This window comes from Plodia interpunctella, chromosome 22 (assembly GCF_027563975.2).
Source record: "Plodia interpunctella isolate USDA-ARS_2022_Savannah chromosome 22, ilPloInte3.2, whole genome shotgun sequence".
Taxonomy (NCBI): domain Eukaryota; kingdom Metazoa; phylum Arthropoda; class Insecta; order Lepidoptera; family Pyralidae; genus Plodia; species Plodia interpunctella.
In genome coordinates, this window is record NC_071315.1 from 2499747 (window position 1) to 2516001 (window position 16255).

The window sequence follows — 16255 nt, forward strand, 5'->3', positions numbered from 1 at the left end:
ACAAGATCAAACTGGTTGAACTTACCTGACGTCGCGAGTGAATCGCGCGCGCCGCCGCCAGTTTGACATGAACACACACAAACGTCTCACGCGTTTGAAATTGCCGCGAGCGCGCCGCGCGTGCCAGTCGCTAGTTTGCTCGCTACTTAGACCGCACGTGCGTTTTGTACGTGAACACTCGGAAACACGTCATATGTTTGATATTTCGTGACCGCGCCCGCCACCGTGCCCGCGAGTCAACGTGGACAAGTACTAAGGATGCGCGACGGATCTTTCGAAAATTTTACTAGAATGTCTAGAACCGATTTCGAGATACTTTTAAATATGGTTGGGCCGGCCATAGTCAAGCAAGATACAAAGTTTCGAAAATCTATCGACCCTCACATCAGACTCGCAGTAACATTGAGATACTTGGCAACTGGAGATAGCTATGGTTCATTGTCCTATACTTTCAGAGTGTCAAAACAAGTAATTTGTCATACTATACCAAAAGTTTGCCAAGAATTGATAAAGGCATTAAATTCTTTTGTAAAGGTAAGTATTTAATATTTTTTAATCTCATATACCCTTACTTACGGTAATAATACTACAAACGTTTACCGTAAGGTAAGGGTTACTATATACTTATGTGGTATTTTTAATTTTATATCGATATTTTATAATGTATGTTAATTTATTGATATTATACTTGAATTTCAGACTCCAACCAATGTAAATGAATGGAAAGAAAAATCACGTAATTTTGAAATATTATGGAATTTCCCTCACTGCATCGGAGCGATTGACGGAAAGCATGTGTTACTAGAAGCGCCACCAAATTCTGGCAGTGATTATTATAATTATAAAGAAAATTATAGCTTGGTTCTCTTAGCAATTGTGGATGCCGAGTATAACTTTGTATATGTTAACTGTGGTGCAAAAGGGAAATCGTCTGACAGTGGAGTGTTCCAGGAAACTCCATTTTATAAAGCACTTAATGAACAGCAACTGAATTTACCAGATCCCGAGCCACTGACCCAAGGTGGTCCGAATATAACATACGTTCTGGTGGGAGATAGCGCATTTGCTCTATCGGAAAATATGATGAGGCCCTATCCCGGCATTCATGAAAAGGGAAGCTTAAAGCGGATTTTCAACTACAGGCTCTCAAGAGCAAGAAGAATAGTTGAAAATGTTTTTGGCATTATGTCTGTAGTGTTTCGCGTATTTCGTAAAGCTATCCCATTACGTCCAGTAAACGCTGAATTAGTTGTAATGGCATGCGTGTACCTACATAATTTCCTGCGACGTAATACATCTTCAACCGCGCATTATACACTAAATACCACATTCGATTTCGAAGACGCTGCCCATAATGTTGTGGAAGGTTCGTGGCGAAGGGAATTGAGAAATAATAATATGAGAAACTTAAATATTCATGGCAGGCCTCCTCCTCAACCCGCTCAGGTAATAAGAAACCACTTTGCTGAATATTTCTCCAGTGCTCAAGGAAGTGTCCCATGGCAAACAAATCAAGCATAGTCTGTTAAAAATTTGAATGGAGTTTTTTATTGTCTAGGTTTAATGACCAAGGAATAAATGATAAGAATCTTAGTGTCCTTAGGCACATATTGAAAAACCACTAATAATAAATAAAAGATTTCATTAATTTTAAGTATTTATTTATTTCCCTTTGATATTTATTTCTTATATATAAATGTTTATAAAAGTGACAGAAAATCAAGGTTATTATTATTACAAGTATTATAATTATTCTTTGTTTTGCGTTTCTGATTCAAAGTGGGAAACTAGTTCCTGAATATTCTCAAATTGTCGAAATTCTATGTGAGTTGGTTCTGCAGATGCTCCATTATCATTATTAACATGAGAGGCATTAGCAGTGACGATATTATTATTAACAGAATTTGTTGAATAGGATGACTGTTGAGAAGCAGAACGGTATCCATAACTTTGATAACTTTGAGTATCGCTTGAATTAGATCCCATTGCGTTTTCTGTATAGTTATATTTTCCCATCCTAGCCTCTAATAAGATATTATTAATAAAGTACTTCGTCTGTAGCACAGCATGTTCATTCTTTATATTTCTTAACTCTGAAGCTATATAGTCGGCGTAAATTTGATATTCATCTTTTGGTTGATCCATCCTGGCTTTTGCACTCTTCATTATTTCATATACCTCACTCAGATCATCTTTTTTCCTTTTATTTTGAGTATTTGTAAGCGGCATTGGTTGCGTTGGTAATGGTGGCGGCGACGTTGGTGCTTCTGGTGGTTGCGTTAATACTTGCGATGCCGCTGGTATTTCTTCGTGTGCCACCGAACTTTCAGATGTCTATAAAAGGAAAAAAACAGTCTAAAACAAACATTAAATCACGCAAAAAAATTATACTATATGCTCGAATTGTTCCTAATTTTACTTTCTTTTCTGTCAAATTTGTAAACTGTAAAATATATATATATATTTATTTTATCTTATTTTTTTTATATTATTTACATATAATAATAATATGGCTCTCGATTAAAAATAAGGAACTCGGAAGTTATAAAGAAAACTTTAATCAGAATGTAACAGTAATGCGAGAGTACAATCAAATCTTAATTCCCGATAGCGTGTCGGTCGTAACTTCTACACGCGCCATCTTGTCAGCGTCCCTCACCCCGCGGGAAGTGGGGCGACCATCTACTTAATGGCAGTCAGATTCCCACAGATAGAAATAAAGAAAACTTGAAATTAAACTAAGCTACTGATAAACACATTTTACACATTATGAGGAGCTTACCTGCGCATTCATAGAGTCCATACTGCCCGAACTTGTCGCCCCTTTTACTAGGAAAAGCAGCGAATCATACGCAAACCAGTTACTTTTGTGAACATCCCCACTTGCACTTCCTGTAGATTTTGAGCTCGCTATTTTTTTTCTCTCCCTGAGAAACTGAGACCTTATGTTGTGTATTTTTCCCTCGACGTCTTTTCTAGGTTTATTTAATGTAGTCGCGATAGATTCCCATGCATCATTTTTTTTTTATTTTGTTTTTATAATCACTATGTGAAGTGTCCCACAATATTTGCGAATTTTGATACAACTCGATAAGGGTCAATATTTGCTCACTGGACCACACTACTGCCATTTTTAGAACACAAAGCGACACACGTTCTCACTACTCAAAGCCTGTCCGGCGACTGTCGCGGGACACGGGAGTCGCGCATGGCGACCTGTCCGGCGACACGTAAATTTCCCCTGCGATGTCGGGCGATATCGCGCGCGACGTCGCCCGACACGTAGAATTGATGTCGAGCGACAGAGTCGCGGGACAAATGTCCCTTAGTGAAAACGCGGCTTTACGCTTGTCGGGCGAGAGCTTGTCAACATGATGCTGTCAACTCTGCAACACGCAGTGTTGCCAGCAACATGTTGACAGCAACTCCGCAACACGTTGATTCAACTTTGTTGCTAAACAAATGTTTACCATGAATACGGGGCTTAACGACTTTGACTAAGTAGGCATGAATTGTATAAATGTGAAACGAAATTAGATCATGGATATTATTCTTATTTATCGATTTTGTTACTAACTGTATGACTGAGTTAACCCGCCAGGTCTACTTACTTGTCATGCAAGCTTTATAAAACGTTAACGTAAATGAAAATAATTTCCTTCCGTGCACTTTCATAACTAAGTTTTGTTAACTGGTTAAGAAAAACCCTTTTTTATTATTGTTTTCACAACTGGTTTTTAAACAAGAATACGAAGTGTTCATTCATAACTGACAATCACAAATAGTTAAGAAACGAATAATTATGATTATGTTTTTATAACTAGCTACAGTCAGCAATAACATTTTTCCTTTAACCTTAAATCAAACACAGAATGTAATTTAGGTGAAATTAACTATTACTTAATATTTAAATGGGGCAATTATTTCTAAACAATGTCCAACAGTGATAGACTTATTTGTTAAAAGATGTATAGTATCCGCAATTTCTTGGTCAATCTCTTGGTAATTTTTGTTCGATGTGTTTTTGTTTGTTTTGAACGACATTGAAATTTTTGTTTCTTTAAGAAGAACATTCAGAATTGTTGCTAGCGACGCTTTTTGGCGTCCAACCATTCTATTAAGTCTTGCGTGCCAGCCTTCTAGATTGTTGGTGGTCCGAATTTCCTCGCCGTAGCAGCACCAAGTCTTGATAAAATTTACATCGCTGAACCAGTAACGGTTTAGGTAATTGTTGAACTTTATCACTGCTTCAGTTTTCAGGGATTTGGTCATTGTATACTTGTAACCTGCCATTACATATCTCAATGGCAATCGGGCTAAGCCAGCACATCTCGCAATATGTCGTCTTTGTACTGTAGATTTAATCCCTAATCGTTTCGCCTTTTTAAAAAGACTGGCACAAAAATGATAATAACATCCTTTCATTACTGCATTCGGAAAAATTTTACGTATCGCTTTCATTGCTGAGATTTCGTAATCCAGTGTCAATTTTACGGGGTTCCATTCTGGAATTTGTGACTTTATCATTTCAAATATAAGTTTGTAGGTATTTTCAGTTTTATTATGAATGAAACCAAAGAATAAAGGTACCATTTTTTTTGTTATTTTATGTAGTCCATGAATGGTATATATTTGTGTGAAAGGTTCAGGGCAAGACTTAAAAGTTCCATCCAGAAAGAAATGTTCGAAATTGTCCAAATACGTTTTTATATCAGAAGAAGAAAATATTAAAATCCTGTTGTTTGTGTCATTGTCGTTATAGTCAGCCAGGAGGAAGTTTTTATATTTTTTTGGTATTTCTACTTTAGTTGGTGATTCAAAATGGAGCTTAGAAACTCCTAATGCCTTATTTCTTCTAATACTTTTAATATTGTCAAATTTTGGTAAATCAGCAACTAAGTGCACGCCATCGTCTTCCAGTTCGCATACTACTTCTTCAAACTGTTTTTGTATTGGATCGACATTAGCTACTATTTTAGTTTTCAAATCTTTCATTTTCTTCAAAACTAGATATTTTGCACTATTAGGTAAACAATCAATATCGTGCACGCCCTCTTTAACTATATGGTTTTCATTGCTTAATGTCACATTACCTTTACAACCGGTTTTATTGTAGCATTTCCAAAAAACATTTTCGTTCACATAAGTTTTAATTTTATGGTACTGACGGCCGTCGTATAGTAGTTTCTCGCGATCCCTTTTTGTCGTTATGAACTCCATGGTGGGCTTAGAAAGCGACATAGTTTATCACTTAAGTTTTCGGTTGCTATATATTTTATATAAATTGCACTCAATTGCAATAGAAAACTAAATAATACTAAAATGACAATGTCAATGTCATGCCATTGCAGTTTACATATCAATAATAGATAATTTATTAAGATAAGAACCTCATCCGTTTTCCGCATGCAATACTCTCGATAAAAACTCTAACTCTGTTGTTTTTATTTTGATTTAAGGTTAAAGGAAAAATGTTATTGCTGACTGTAGCTAGTTATAAAAACATAATCATAATTATTCGTTTCTTAACTATTTGTGATTGTCAGTTATGAATGAACACTTCGTATTCTTGTTTAAAAACCAGTTGTGAAAACAATAATAAAAAAGGGTTTTTCTTAACCAGTTAACAAAACTTAGTTATGAAAGTGCACGGAAGGAATAATTTTTGTGTGAATCTGATTTTGGGAACGTGGTTCTGGAGCAAAATAAATACTCGATCCGAAGGTAGGAATCGATCGAATCGAATGAATGAATTTATTGCACAATTGTAGCTGTATATATACAAAAATATTTACAAAGAGAAAGCGTATTAACCAATCAAAAAATCGGAATTATTCTTCGCTGTCCTTGTCCAACGCATGCTCTCCTTGTCGCATAGGCGCATGGGCCGATGCGGCGCACGGCGATTTTGCGGTATCTATAAATAGGTCCCGCAGTGGCGTGGCTCTTTCTATCCACGGTGAACGGAAGTCTGCGTGTGCTTCACTCGACGACGGCGGCGAGCGCGGCGATACATCGCGACGGTGCATGAAGATGATGCGTTGTAGTTCTTATCAGAACTGAGTGCATGTTTCTTGACGAACATTCTTATTTCTTGGCAAACTGAAGACTGGGTCTTGCCTGTGATGTGAAGTGCGTGTTCTTTTCAGAGCTGCGTACTTTCTCTGTTTCTTTGCGACGGAGTGAATAAATATAGTGCTTGTGCTTGTGTGTGCTTTTCCTTGGTAAATCCTTGGTTTTGGTTATTTGGTTCAGTATGGTAACGGTGGTGGTAATGTTGTGGTAGCCACAGTGCTCCCCCTCAAGTGAAACATACTGGTAGCTTGACTGAACGGCCAAAACGTGTTATCTTAAAGCGCAATACACATTGAGCCCGCCGGGCCGCCGACATATGTCGGCAACTTTTTGTCGGCGGTCTAGTTGGCGGCTCAAGTCGGAAAATTTGGTCGGCGGCATGTCGGCGGCTTGAGATGAGAAATTTATTTGGCAGTCAGTGATTGCCGCGTGTCGATAAAGGTTGTGTGGTTGTGTCATATAATTTTGATGGTGTATCTTCGATAATTCAGTAAATAGAAATAATCTTAAAAATGGACGATGGCAGTGATCTGTTGATAGCAGCTTGTGGAATGTTTATTGCTGGATCGCTGCAAAGAAAACGAAGCTGTTGGGTTAGACCTAGTTTACTGAGTCGCAATTGTTATAGCAATCGTGACAGATTAAGAGATTTGAAAGCAGATGACTTGATTGTACAAAATCCCATACATTTTCAAACATTCATGAAATTAACCAATACCGACTTTGAATATTTATTAAATATTGTTGGGCCGAGAATAGTTAAAAAAGATACAAATTACAGAACTGCAATTTCGGCACAAGACAGATTAGCAATAACATTAAAATACCTGAGTACGGGCGAATCATTCATTAGCCTTTGTGACGTGTTCAAAGTATCTCCTCAAATTATTTCATACATTATCCCAGAAGTATGCCAAGCTATAATCGATGGCCTTTCCGAGTATGTAAAGGTAATTTTTTTTTAAATAAATCTAAGTATTAATAATTATAAATTTTAAATACATGTATATTTTTTGTGCTTTTTGGTTTAGTTCGAAGTATAATTTAGTTGATGTTTTTATTTTAGATTCCGAGAACTTCAAACGAATGGAAAAAAGTTGCAGATAGATATCTGGATAGATGGAATGTTCCTAATTGCCTTGGATCAATGGACGGAAAACACGTAAAAATTCAATGTCCACCAAGAAGTGGAAGTGAATATTTTAACTATAAATCTTATTTCAGTATTGTACTATTTGCATTAGTGGATGCAGATTACAAGTTTTTATACGCTAATGTGGGATGTCAGGGTCGTATTTCAGATGGCGGTGTGTTTAATAGCTCTGCGTTATGCAGAATGTTAAATAACAATTCTTTAAATTTGCCTGACAACAAACCTTTACCTGGGAGAAATATACCAGTGCCTTATTTTTTTTTGGGTGATGATGCTTTTGCATTACAAACCCACATTATAAAACCTTACGATGGTAATCACACAAAAAGATCTCCCAAAAGAGTTTACAATTATCGTATATGTCGAGGACGAAGAGTTGTTGAAAATGTGTTTGGCCAGTTAACCAGCAAATTTCAAATATTCAAGAGACCTATCCAGCTATGTCCACAAAAAACTGCTATTGTGACATTGGCCTGTGTACATTTGTTCAATTATATAAAAAAAAATATGCAGCGAAACGAATATGATTCTGAAAATGATAACGGAGAAATCATACCAGGTGAATGGCGCACAGTAACTCCTGAAAATAATTGTTTTGTTGCCTTGCCAAGAGAGGTCAATAAAATAATAATAAAATCTGTGCCCTGAAGATACAAGGAACGAGTTGGTTGAATATTTTCTCTCCGATGTCGGAAGCTTAGAATGGCAGTATGATCAATGATCAATTTAATCAAAAACTAAATTAAAAGATTTAATAAAAAACATAATATTGATAGTTATATTTTAATTTGTGTTTACAATTAGTGACTCTTAATCATAACATTTCAAAAGACAGATTTATTTCTTGATTACTTTTCTCATGCTAAGCTTATTTCAAATTATAAGAGTATAATAAAGATCTTAAAGAAAGAAAATTAATTTTCATTTATGGATTTGAAAACGTTCTGTATATCTTGGCTGCTTATACGTTCACTATTAGAACTTTCATCAAGCGCTACTGGTACCGAAGATTCAACTCCAGGAAGTTGCGGATGAGGGCTTATGTTGATGGGATATTCAGATGAAGGGTTTGTATTTGGCTGATTATAAGGATTTGTGGTGGTAGAATGCTGATGATCCGGGCTCGTAATAGTAGAATATACAGATGATGAGCTGTTAGAAGGATATGCATTTGGCTGATCATTTGGAGAACCTGTATAGTACCCTGGATGACTTCGGGAGCTAGAGGGTCTTGCGTAATCTGCATACATATCTGTCTGATATCCAATTTCGGTTTCAAAAATAATGTTATTTATTCGATGTTTTACTATTGCATTTGTTGATTTATCCATTTTTCTCAGTTTTGCTGCAATATATTCTCCAAAAAGAGTCTCTTCATCTTTTTCTTGTGTTTGATTTTGTCGATCGGAGACAGATTTCATAATATTCAGAGTGTTTATGATACCACTATCGCCATCTATGAGTGAGAAGTCGGCAACTTTTTCATCGATCATAAGTTGTACGCGCCCCACCACTGGTAGATCTCTCTAGAAAAACTGTCTCGTCCACGCGCGCTTGAGATAGCACAAATTTAATATAATTATTCTGTTTTACTGTAAATCTTTCCAATAAACGTATTTTAATCGTCTAATAAAAGGAAATTATTGAAGAGCACCCCGAATACTGCACAAAATTGATCCTGCGGCCGGATGACGAAGAGGATTCTTCAATCGTGAGAAGACCACGTCGATGCGAATACTATACGTCGTGGACCTCCTAGTCAACGCTATACGTCTACGTGTGAACCAGATCAGCAGTTAAACGGTTAGGTTTCCTTCTGAATATCCTTCCCTCCCCAATCGAATTGTGTTAAAACTGTGTTATTTGTGCTAATTTCAGAATCGGTTAGTGACGTGTCGGGTGATTGCCGTTCCAGTCCCGCTTAAATCGTGAGTACTTTACCCTATTTTCCAAGCCCACAAAATGCCTGGTGATGATAATTTAGCTGTGCCTTCAGCACGATCAGTTTCTCCCTCAAGAAAAGCGATTAATTCAAATATTTCTGACCTCAAAAAAACAAAGAGGTGTCTTGAGAGGTAGATTGACTCAATTTTCTAAATACTTAGATTTATTTGAAAATAATAGCCCATCTAAGCTTCAAATCAAAGAAATAAAGTTTAGAATGCAGGCGGCGATAGATATTTATCAAAATTTTAATAAAATCAATAGTGAAATTCTTTGCTTATCAGATGAGTCAGTCGATAACGAATATGTCGAGTCATTTGAGTCGTTATATTTTAGCGCTTTAGCTAATGCTGAATGCTTAATCGAAAGTGATGAGACTGGGGACAGTTCTAGTGATTTTAGGTCTAGTTCGAATACGAGTAAACCTCGCGCGCATGTTAAACTTCCCGAGATAAAGTTGCCTACCTTCGACGGGCAGTATGATCAGTGGCTTGAATATAGAAATTCCTATATTACAATGATCCACAAACGTACAGATTTAGATGCGATTCAAAAATTTCATTACTTACGTTCTTCACTCAGTGGAAGTGCCTTACAAGTTATTAGTGCATTGGAATTTACTGCGTCTAACTACCAACATGCGTGGGAGTTACTAGAAAACAGATTTCATAATGCGAGACTCCTAGTTCATAATCACATAAAATCGTTATTTTCTCTTTCCAATATAAAACAAGAATCGGCCTCACTAATTCGCAAACTTATTGATACTGTGTTACGCAACCTCCGTGCATTGAAGACACTAGAGGAGCCTGTGGACACATGGGATACCTTATTAATTTATTTAATTGTGTCGAAGCTCGATTTAGCTACGGAGAGTGACTGGGAAAAACATAAGGGCACTCTTGTTTTAAATTCGTCACGAAAGTTGAAATTAGATGATTTGCTAAGGTTTCTTAGGAATAAAGCGGATATGTTGGACATGATCAGTGCTAATCATAACAAGTTGCAATCGAAACCAACAAATAATGCAACCAATCAGGCCAATAATAAAGTTCATAGTTATGTCTCAACAAATAATAGTAATTCCAAAAATAAATTCACTAGTAATAATAATAAACGTCATAAATGTCCTCCATGTAACGGTAATCATGCTTTGTATATTTAATTTTTTGAATTTATCTGTACAAGACAGGTCCTTATTCGTAGATAAAAATAATTTATGTCGCAATTGTTTACGATCTGGACATGTACTTTCAGATTGCACGTTTGGCCCATGCAAGCAATGTCAGGGCAAACATAATAGTCTACTCCACTTTAATAGTTCTAATAAAAACAGTGTTAACAGTGACGCCATGTCCAGTTCTCCCCAGGCTACCTCAATGCCGACCGCTGCGCTGTTATCAGTAGGCGGTGATCCCTTCTATTCGAATACATACACATGCGCAGGCGATCTACCACTGCAACCTGTTTTGTTATGCACGGCATTAGTGGATGTGATTGATAAAGATAATCGTATGCATACAGCCCGAGCGCTGTTAGACTCTGGGAGTCAACATAGTTTTATTTTAAATAGATTAAGAAAACGTCTTAATGCGCCTCTTATACAGTCCACTATTCGAATTTCGGGTGTCGGACAATCAGTGTCGCACTCTAATCATTTATGCGAAATTACTTTTAAATCAAAAATATGCGATTATACGGCGAAGGCCAGATGTATTGTCTTGCAGCGCATAACAAACGGTTTGCCCACGACATGCATTGATGAAGCCCTCATACGAATGCCAAATAATATTCAGCTTGCTGATCCGTCTTTCTGTGTTCCTTCAGATATCGATTTATTGATTGGTGCAGATTTATTTTGGAGTTTGTTATGCGAAAATAGGATTCAATTATCGAATGGTCCCTGCTTACAAAATTCGAAGTTAGGTTGGCTTATTTCTGGTCCTATAAACAACAATAAAATTTTGTCTACCAATCAAGTACATTGTCATTTGTCACAAACTCTGAGCGAACAACTTACGCGATTTTGGGAAATAGAAGAAATGCCTCAGTCAGGTAGTCCTCTGACTAACGACGAGCGTTTGTGTGAGGATTTGTTTGTTAAAACTACTATTCGAATGGCTGACGGTAGATTCTCGGTACGTATCCCGCTTAAAGAATCAGCTGACTCGTTAGGCGATTCTTATACGTTAGCAAAAAATAGATTTTTTTCATTAGAACGTAAATTAGAACGTTCTCCTGATTATAAACGTATGTATGTCGAATTTATGCGTAAATATGAAGCTTTGGGACATATGGAACGCATAGATATGCCCAAAAGCCCTAATTATTTTTTACCACACCACGGTGTTTATAGGGAAGGTGCTGTGACTACTAAATTACGCGTTGTTTTTAATGCTAGTGCTGTCACTACTTCGAATAAATCGTTAAACGATATACAGTTACCAGGTCCAGCACTTCAAAATGATATATTCGGTATTTTATTAAGATTTCGTCAGTACAAGTATGTTGCCTGTGCCGATGTTTGTAAAATGTTTAGGCAAGTCATGGTTCAATCAGATCAAAGGTCGTTGCAACTTATAGTTTGGCGTGAAAACCCAACTGATCCTTTACAGGTCTACCAATTAACTTGCGTGACTTATGGTACTGCGTCAGCCCCGTACCTTAGTATGCGTTGTATTCGTCAGCTAGCCTCAGAGTGTGAAGATAAATTTGTTGCTCGCGTTATTAATGATGATTTTTTCGTTGACGATCTAATAACGGGACACGATAATTACAAAACCTTGCTAGACATTTGTGAGAAAACACGCCAAGTCCTGCAGTCTGGATGCTTCCCACTCCGCAAGTGGACATTCAACTCTGACGTCACACGATGTGCTTCGATAAAGAATTTCGAAGGCGAGCATACTCAAAACAAAACATTAGGCGTAGGTTGGAAGAGCGATAGTGATGAGTTACACTTCACTACGAAAATTGATTTTAATTCAGATAATTCAAAATTGAATAAACGTTAAATGTTGTCCATCATAGCTCAAATTTATGACCCCTTAGGATTATTATCAGCATCTATAATAATTGCAAAAATATTATTGCAAAAGTTATGGGCTAATAAACTAAGTTGGGATGATGAAGTTCCTCAGGACATTGCCGAATCATGGAATTATTTTATCGGTACATTAAAGTGCTTAAGCGAATTAAAAATTCCACGTTGCGTTTTAAATACGGATAGGCAATATACTGAGCTCCATATTTTCTGTGATGCTTCTTCGAATGCATATGGTGCATGTGCCTATATACGTACCTATAGCGATGGCTCGTCAAATCCCACAGTAAGACTTCTTTGTGCCAAAACAAAGGTCGCACCTTTAAAGTCACTTACTATCCCAAGACTTGAGCTGTGTGGTGCTTATGTAGGTGCTAAATTGTATAAACATATTGTAGATTCGTTGAGATTGTCCTTCACTAAAACTTACTTCTGGACTGACTCGACTATCGTACTAGGATGGTTACAAATGTCTCCACATTTATTAAAAACATTTGTTCAAACTCGTGTAGCAAAAATTAAAAACATAACAGAGGAGTCTGAGTGGCTACATGTACCTAGTAAAGACAATCCAGCAGATTTATTGTCCAGAGGCGTTTATTTAAATTTATTAATTGATAATAATTTGTGGTGGAACGGACCGTATTTTTTACAGTCTCGTGAATTCAGTTTAGATTTTATACGTGATAATAATGAGTCGGTAGAATTAAATGATTTGCCTGAGTTAAAGCCTCCTACTAAAGTTAGCTTTGTTTGCATTCCAGTCGAGAACGATTTATTTGAATTCAAAAGATATTCGTCATATATTAAACTTTTACGCATAGGTGCATTTGTTTTGAGATTTATAGATAACATTCGCAGCCGACTTCTCACTCATAGATGGCGATAGTGGTATCATAAACATGCCCCCGGCCTTGGAAGACTCCGACTTCCAAAGTATGACGTCTTCTGGATTTATTCAACTCTCGGGCTGCAGCGGCAACGGGCAGATCTTGGAGAACGATCTTCTTATTATTCCTGTAGCCGTCCGTATGTCAGCAACACGAGAAACTCCGTCCGCACCAGGATAAGTCTTCACGATCCGTCCCAATTTCCACTTCAGAGGCGGCTGGTTATCATCCTTTATAAGGACCATGCTGTCCATGGCAATATCGTTTTTATTCGTTTACATTTCTGGCAACGATGGTCGAAAGAGTACATAGCTGAGCTCCAGACGCGGACTAAATGGAAGACGAATAAAAACGATATTGCCATGGACAGCATGGTCCTTATAAAGGATGATAACCAGCCGCCTCTGAAGTGGAAATTGGGACGGATCGTGAAGACTTATCCTGGTGCGGACGGAGTTTCTCGTGTTGCTGACATACGGACGGCTACAGGAATAATAAGAAGATCGTTCTCCAAGATCTGCCCGTTGCCGCTGCAGCCCGAGAGTTGAATAAATCCAGAAGACGTCATACTTTGGAAGTCGGAGTCTTCCAAGGCCGGGGGCATGTTTATGATACCACTATCGCCATCTATGAGTGAGAAGTCGGCAACTTTTTCATCGATCATAAGTTGTACGCGCCCCACCACTGGTAGATCTCTCTAGAAAAACTGTCTCGTCCACGCGCGCTTGAGATAGCACAAATTTAATATAATTATTCTGTTTTACTGTAAATCTTTCCAATAAACGTATTTTAATCGTCTAATAAAAGGAAATTATTGAAGAGCACCCCGAATACTGCACACAGAGCTTGTGACATCATTTCGTTGTTTAGATTTTTTCTGGGACGTTTAATTGTGTCATCGGCAAATGAATGAGATGAATCATTTTGCTGGGGTTGTACAACACTGCTTTCGTTTGATGTCTCCTGAAAATAAAATATATTTAATCTGTTGTATTGTGTTATATAGAAAGTAAAGATAAATAATTTAGTCAAAATTAAAATCGGATGTTATTTTATGAACAGTGAGCATATGTAAAATATTGTATCAGTGTCGTTAAAACATATGAAGCGAACAAAAATTTTTTTTCAATGATGTTTTTATTTTATTCTCTTTAAAATATCTTAAAGCACAGTGACCTTGTGGAAATAATAAACAAGGACATTTGTAACAAAGGAAAACCCCTAATAAAAAAGGAGGCGGAGCTTAGCGAGTGGGGGACTAAAAAAACACGTTTTGTTACCCATTCGAATAACCCTGTATATGTATATTATTTACACTAGCTTTCCCCTCCGCGGCTTCGCTCGCGTTTCGTTATTCCCGCGGGAATTAGACATTTCCCGTGGGAATTGTATAGCCTATGATAGTCCCAAGGTCCACTTTATCTCCATACCAAATTTCATCACAATCGGTTCAGTAGATCCAGAGATTACCCCTTACAATTTAACAAAATACACACACAAACTTTACTTCTGTATAATATTCGTATAGATTTACATCTTACACACGTGATAACTTTTAAATATCCGATTGAGATGAGACAAAAAGTATTTTACTTCTACATAAATACTCTTGATAACATAATTATTATTTTCGATAAAGATTAATATTACGATACATATTTAACGTAGTTTTTTTTCTTCAGACGATTTAATAATTATTTTGAATACAAAATCGGTTATTGTGATTAAACCATGATAGCTAGATATATGTTCTCGCGGACTTTTTTAGGTATTAATGGGATCTACAAACTCGTAGTACATTATTTTATTCTATTGTCAATAGTTTTTGCAGCGCACGCAAAAATAGGTTTTGGATTTTACACCTTGTGATACAAAATAGCAATTTTATTACGGATCCCTAATTTTGAACAAAAAATAGCCTATAATAACCTTCCTCGATAAATGGACTACCCAACACTGAAACAATCATTCAAATCGGACCAGTAGTTCCAGAGATTAGCGCGTTCAAACAAACAAACAAACTCTGCAGCTTTATAATATTATTATTTTGAACTTGTTCTGTTCTGTACAATAAAAAAATTTGGATAAAAATAATAAATGCTTTTTTACTTACAGAATCGATCATGGCAGTAGGAGTATTCTTGTTTTGCAAAAAACTAAATGATTTATATGCAAACCACTTGCTCTGATATACACAATCTGTACCGATACCAGACTTTTTTGAGTCAGTCACTTTTTTTCTCTCTCTATAATACTGACTTGTCAAGTTTTTAATTTTTCTTTCAATTTCTGATACATTTGTCTTAAAATGGTTTGCTATTTCGTTCAATGAGTCAAAACGCTTTGGTCGACTTTTATGATCTGGGTGTTTTGGATTCCACAATACCTCCTTCTCATGATAAAGATTAATTAACGTAAGATATTTTTCGTCGTCCCACTCCATGTCGTAAAAAAACAAGCACGTCACTACAGATCGAGTGTCGCCGGGCAACTGAGCGCAGGCGTACCCAAGCCGCCAACATGTCGGCGGGTAACACGCGCAGGCGCATGTTGCCGACATGATTCTGCCGCCGGGTTGTGTCGCCGGGCTTTGTCGGCGGCCCGGCGGGCTCGATGTGTATTGCGCTTAAGCTGTCTACACACCGAAGCCGCCGGCCCGCCGGCACGAGCCCTGCGGGTTAGTGCCGGCGGGTGGACCCGGCGGCTTTAGAAATTGCGAGCTGGATATTTTTACCGGCGGCACGACAGTCGCGGCATGCAGTGTTCATAATTAGTGATTGCCAAGTGCTCGGGGAGTGCGCGCGTGTCTTTCGTGTTTTCTAATTTTACTCGTATTAAATTATTAAGCAAATTCGATCTGAATATGGCTGGTAAGTTTCTTGATGTTGGATTACGATTACAACCGCCCCTCATTCTATAAATTCCAAATAAATTTTCAATCACATCTTGATTTAATCGATACGTCATAATGAATTTAACCTCGGTGACCTTAGAGAACTCCTCGCTGGAGAACTGCAACACATCATTGATTGTGTACCCTCAAAACACGGAGGGCTTGTGAATTTAATTGAAATATTTTTCGTAATCATTTTCTTCAAATCAGCAAATAATGATTTACCCTTAATCAACGATTGATACACATGCGTATTT

At 37.2% G+C, this 16255-nt stretch overlaps 3 protein-coding genes and 1 pseudogene across 3 annotated transcripts in view; 2 read left to right on the plus strand and 2 right to left on the minus strand.

Annotated features, from left to right (window-relative positions):
* The window catches only part of LOC128679641 (uncharacterized), a 56898-nt gene that overhangs the window by 25261 nt on the left and 15382 nt on the right, over positions 1 to 16255 (plus strand). The window lies entirely within an intron of this gene.
* Positions 257 to 1649, plus strand: LOC128679644 (uncharacterized). The gene is made up of 2 exons (XM_053762029.1): positions 257 to 534; positions 700 to 1649. Exons 1-2 carry the CDS (start codon positions 259 to 261, stop codon positions 1519 to 1521), a joined length of 1098 nt encoding a protein of 365 aa, XP_053618004.1. The 5' UTR covers positions 257 to 258; the 3' UTR covers positions 1522 to 1649.
* Positions 1738 to 3180, minus strand: LOC128679647 (spastin-like; annotated as a pseudogene).
* Positions 7142 to 16224, minus strand: LOC128679819 (uncharacterized). Its single transcript, XM_053762277.2, has 3 exons — positions 15219 to 16224; positions 13919 to 14068; positions 7142 to 8754 (listed from the first exon to the last, which is right to left on the minus strand). Exons 1-3 carry the CDS (start codon positions 15663 to 15665, stop codon positions 8143 to 8145), a joined length of 1209 nt encoding a protein of 402 aa, XP_053618252.1. The 5' UTR covers positions 15666 to 16224; the 3' UTR covers positions 7142 to 8142.